The sequence below is a fragment of the Otolemur garnettii genome, unplaced genomic scaffold (assembly GCF_000181295.1).
Source record: "Otolemur garnettii isolate 467f Iridium unplaced genomic scaffold, OtoGar3 scaffold00082, whole genome shotgun sequence".
Classification (NCBI taxonomy): Eukaryota; Metazoa; Chordata; class Mammalia; order Primates; family Galagidae; genus Otolemur; species Otolemur garnettii.
In genome coordinates, this window is record NW_003852477.1 from 7,385,844 (window position 1) to 7,390,950 (window position 5,107).

The 5,107-nt window shown below is 47.2% G+C and overlaps 1 protein-coding gene across 1 annotated transcript in view; it reads right to left on the reverse strand.

The window, feature by feature from the left end:
* Positions 1-1,651: 1,651 nt before the first annotated feature.
* CCR1 (C-C motif chemokine receptor 1) overlaps positions 1,652-5,107 on the reverse strand; it is a 6,365-nt gene continuing 2,909 nt past the window's right edge. Inside the window, exon 2 of the mRNA XM_012808034.2 lies at positions 1,652-4,059. Coding sequence (XP_012663488.1) covers positions 2,981-4,048 — 1,068 coding nt within the window. The 5' untranslated portion in view covers positions 4,049-4,059 and the 3' untranslated portion in view covers positions 1,652-2,980. The remainder of the gene's footprint in view (positions 4,060-5,107) is intronic.

Genomic DNA, 5,107 nt, shown 5'->3' on the forward strand with positions numbered 1-5,107 from the left:
AGGTGGAGATGCTGTGTGGGTGTCAGTCTCCTGCTTTGGTTATGTGGGAGGGTATCCCTGTTGCTAGTAAAAACATTCTAAAGGACCAAAGCGTGTGAAGCATCTTACTTGCAACTTGCTCTCAAACAGTTCTACAGAAAATTTAGTATCTTTAAATCTATCTATCTATTCATTCATCCTTTCATCCATCTATCTGGAGAGAGAGAATGGTTGAGTTTAAGGTAACTGTGGTAAAATGCTGACGAGCAGGGAGTCTGGATGCAGGAGGAGGGAGCTCATTGTGCTCTTCTGGCAAAGTGTCTATAAGGATGAAATGGAAAAATCAATGGGGACAACAATGATGACAAGGTTGGGGCTGAGCCCCAGAAACGTAGGACCAGGGCATGGCAGGGAGGGCAGGGAGGCAGTCAGGGAACTAGAGTGCCTTGGGCGACCAAGGAAGGCACGGGCAGATGTCTTGCAGGCTATAGTTAGGGGCAGAATGTCCCGCTTCCCTTGCTTTACAAGTATTTCATTTAATTCTCAGAAACCTATGAGACAGACACTAGGCTCATCCCCTCTTTGTATTAGAAATAAGGAAATGAGCAGAGGGTCATTCATTACTTTGAAAATGGAACTAGAGATTTTGTAAAACCTTCCACATTATGTCACTATAGAGTATATATTGTATTTATTTATTTATTTATTTTTGAGACAGAGCCTCAAGCTGTCATCCTGGGTAGAGTGCTGTGGCATCACAGCTCACAGCAACCTCCAACTCCTGGGCTTAAATGATTCTCTTACCTCAGTCTCCCAAATAGCTGGGACTACAGGCGCCTGCCACAATACCCAGCTATTTTTTGGTTGTAGTTGTCATTGTTGTTTGGCAGGCCTGCACTGGATTCGAACCCCCCAGCTCTGATGTAGGTGGTTGGCGCCTTAGCTGCTTGAGCCTATAGACGCCAAGCCAATATATATTGTTTTAAAATAGTTTCATTAAAATAAAACCGAACCAATAGACAAATATTTCTTAATTCAGTTAAGCCTCGTCCTCCTTTGTGCATGGCAAAGAGAGCTGACATCCCCCTCAACTATATTTGTCCACATTTTCTGCATGGAGTTGCAAGATCAAAGCAGTGTGATGTCCTCCTCACCAGATAAAAGTTTTCTGGACCATCATGGTACCAGCTTCTTTGCACAAAGATGACCTCTGAATGCAGTCAGTCCCTACCTGGAAGAGGAGGGTGGCTTGATATGAGTACAACTGTAGTGTCAAAAAAGGGGAGAGAGGTCAGCCCAGTGGTGTCAAAATGAGGGACACCTATTGGCCTAGAGTGCTTTCTGATTGATGGATTCCTTCCTCCCCTTGGCTGCCCCAGCACCGTGAGCTCCGCAGCAGCACCTCCCGTCCACCTGGGCCCAGCTGGCCTCCCTCGCCTATCTGCCTCCCTGAGCCAAGTGCTCGCCAAGAACAGACATTCCTCACACATCGATGACTCCCAGGGCTCAAGAGCTAGCTGTGAACAGAGCCCAATTGCTGGATTGAATTCGTTTGTGTGAGCAATAATAAGGAAATGGGGGGGAGTTGTTGGGGGGTACCTCTGCCGTAGGCTTCAGTGAAGCCACCAAAAACACTTTGAAATGATTTATTGACATAGGAAAGTGATCACAACATACATTTAATTAAAAATAGCACAATGGTGAGTACAATTGAAGTCCATCTTAGTTATAATCATAAATATGAACAGGAAGAAAACATCAAAACAGGCATGCCAGTTCTCTCTGGATAGCGGGATTACGGATGATTTTGTTCCTTTGTCTTTTCTCGGTGGTTTTAAGAGTTTTTTAGAAGTAATTTTTGTTATCAAGGAAATTGTTCTTAAACAAATACATGTCTTGGGAAAGAAAAGGGAACAAAGCCATAAATAGGGGTTCTTGTTTAGAGATGAGGTTTTTAAAGACATTTTGGATAACTAAGCTACATGGAGTTAAGGGCCCTCTCCATCTCCCACTTCAAGACAGAGGGTACCCCCCGCCCCTGACTCCTGCAAGGTCAGGTGTCTTTCTGGTGGCCACTTTTCTCCCTCCCAGCTCCAAACACAGCTGATTCACACAGAGGATTATTTTTTTGCTAATAGATCCAAGGTGGCAGTCAGAACTCTCTGATCCATAAAACCAGAAGACGTGGATGAAGCCAAAAGAAAAAAACTCAAGCCCATTTCCTTTTGCCTGTTGTCAATTTCTGCAAGAAAGTTGACAGAATTGATCTACCCATTACCTGACTAGCAGGGGAGAGAGATACTGGAAAAATTCAGAAGGAAAGAAGTGATAAATGGAAATTATGAGTTCCTTCCCTTTATGGCAATTTCAAGAAGCACAACATGTTATTCCTATGGTCTGAGTTTAGCCTACTGCCTGAATCATTTGATTTTAGTGAATATAAAAATTTCTCTCGAAGGGTATTCTCAATTCCACTGTCAAAGATAGTTCCTCATTCCTATTCCCATTAGGTCTCAAGTTGTTCCATCATAAGTCCTGCGGTCCCCAGGGTTCCCCAAGAACCTAAACCCTGCTGGGGGGCGGACAGTGAGGGAGGAGCTGCTGGCTACTGGCTGGCTCCCAGGCTCAGGGCAGACTCACGGAGGAGCTCACTGTTTCCGAGTTCATGGATGGTGAGGGTGGGGTGGGAATGGGAGCTGCAGTGGCTTTGTTGACAAACATTAATGCTCACAAACTTGAAATCCTGCTTAGGCCCAAGCCTTTTGCTGGCACTCTTGTCCCATTCATCTTTTTGCCACTAGGGAGAAGTTAATGGAAAAGACTGAGCCCCAGAAGTGATTTAGTCTAAGCCACCTTTAAGCTCCCTCTCAACCCTGAGTGGCTGTGATTCTGTGCAATGCCAGGTAGGAGAATCCAGCTGAGACAGCCAGGCTGTTTCCTCTCCAGGCCTGCCTGGCAGGTCATTCCTACTGGGTCCCAGATAGGCCACAAGTGGTCTGAGTCAGAACCCAGCAGAGAGCTCATGCTCCCCTGTGGAGGGAGACATGGAGCTGGCCCTCTCCAACCTGTCCGTGGAGAGGAAGGGGAGCCATTTAGCCAGGTGCACAGCCACATGCCTATGGAACAGCTGGCGCAGGTACTTGCGGAACCTTTCCCCAACGAAGGCGTAGATCACCGGGTTGACGCAGCAGTGTGTGTAGGCGATCACCTCTGTCACCTGGATGGCCACGTCCAGGTGTTTGCTCTGCTGACACTGATTGGTGAACAGGGAGTCTTGGAAGACAGAAACAAGTATAGTCAGATTGTAGGGGGTCCAAAAGAGGAAGAAGATGAGCATGATGACGAAAATCAGACGGACGGCTTTGGACTTCTTCTCATTTGGTCGTCTGAGCAGAATCTTGATGATGCCTGTGTAGCAGAAGATCATGACTAACAGAGGCAAAACCAGCCCCAAGAGGTTCAGTTTTAGAGCCTGAAATATTTTCCAATTTCTTTGGCTTTCAGGAGGGAAATGAATGCTGCAGGTGTGATGCTTGATCTCCCGCTGGGTCTTGGAAAAGTACCAGCCGGGGATAGAAGCCAAGATGGCCAGGACCCAGGTGAAGATGCTGGTGATGATACCAAAGGTGACAGTCCGAGCCTGCAAGGCAGACACAGCATGGACGATGGCCAGGTACCTGTCGATGGTCAGCAGGATGATGAAGAAGATCTCACTGTACAAACCTATGTAATAAAACCCAGAGAGAAGCTTACACATGCCATCACCAAAAACCCAGTCATCCTTCAACTTGTAGTTGATCCAGAAGGGCAGCGTGAAGAGGAAGAGCAGGTCAGAGATGGCCAGGTTGAGGAGGTAGATGCTGGTCATGCTTCTGAGCCTTTTGTATTGCATGAGGACCAAGACCACAAGGACATTGCCCACCAGGCCAATGATAAATACTAGAGAGTACAGAGGGGGCAGCAACTGGGCCCCAAAGGCCCTCTCTGTCTCCTTCTGGCATGGGGTTGTGTCCCCATAGTCATATTCTGTGATCATGCCGTAGTCCTCTGTGGTAGGTGAAATCTCCATTTTGGTTTCTCCTATGGGCCGAGGAAAATGGTTTCAGTATTTATTTTGCTATTAAAGGCAGTGGGCTCTGGGACAACAAAGACAAGGCAGAGGTTACATTTCTTCAACTTGACAAATATTTATTGAGTGCCTACAGTGTGCCGTGCCTTGGACATGAAATGGAGAACTAGGGAGCCCCAGGTCTCCTCTGCTTTCTTAGAACCTTAGAGTCTAATGGGGGTGGGGTAAATAAACAAATGAGCACATACATCATTAATGCAATCGCTTCCGCAATGAATGTTGTAAAGGAAAAGTTCAGTAGATGGAAAGCCAAAGGAGACCCTACCACACTGCTCATAACCAACACTCCCTAAGTACCTCCCATGGGGAAGGCATCCCACTAGGGCTAAACAGCCCTTGGGGGGGCATCATTATAGTTCCCATGATAGAGATGATGACACAGCCATTCGGAGTGGTTAGGAAACGTGATCGGGACACACATCTGATGAGGATGAGTGCTGGAGCTCAAACACAAGTATGCGTCATTCTCACACTCAGTCCAGAAACCGCTCAGGCTTCCTACCTCTATTACCCTACCCCATGAGGGCCTCACATTGTGGAGTCCACACAAAGGCTCTGGAAGGAAAATAATCCTGGCTGAGAGTCAAACACTTACGAACAGACTTTCATGACTTTGGGTCTAAAAAGATTGTCAGCCAGGGGCAATAGTGCCCAGTAAACATTTGAAAAGTGTAGGCATGTTTTTGCCATTGCTGTCACAAAGACTGGGGAAAGCTGCTGTCAGGTGGCAGGCAGGACCAAGGATGTCCTATGGTGCAAAATTATTCTACTCCAGACATCAATAGTGCTGCCATAGTGAGATCCTGTAGCCCAACCCCTTCATTTCGTGAATGAGGGCATAGGAGTGGGCTCAGCCTGCCCCTCCCGTGGTACCTGTAGGTGTACAGGTGACTCTGTGGACCTGTGAGAGCCGTGAGGAGGATCCAGACGAAAACACAGGCTGGGGTTGGGAGTGTCCTAGTGAGAAAAAGATAAAACGGGGGGTGGGGTGGGGGTGGG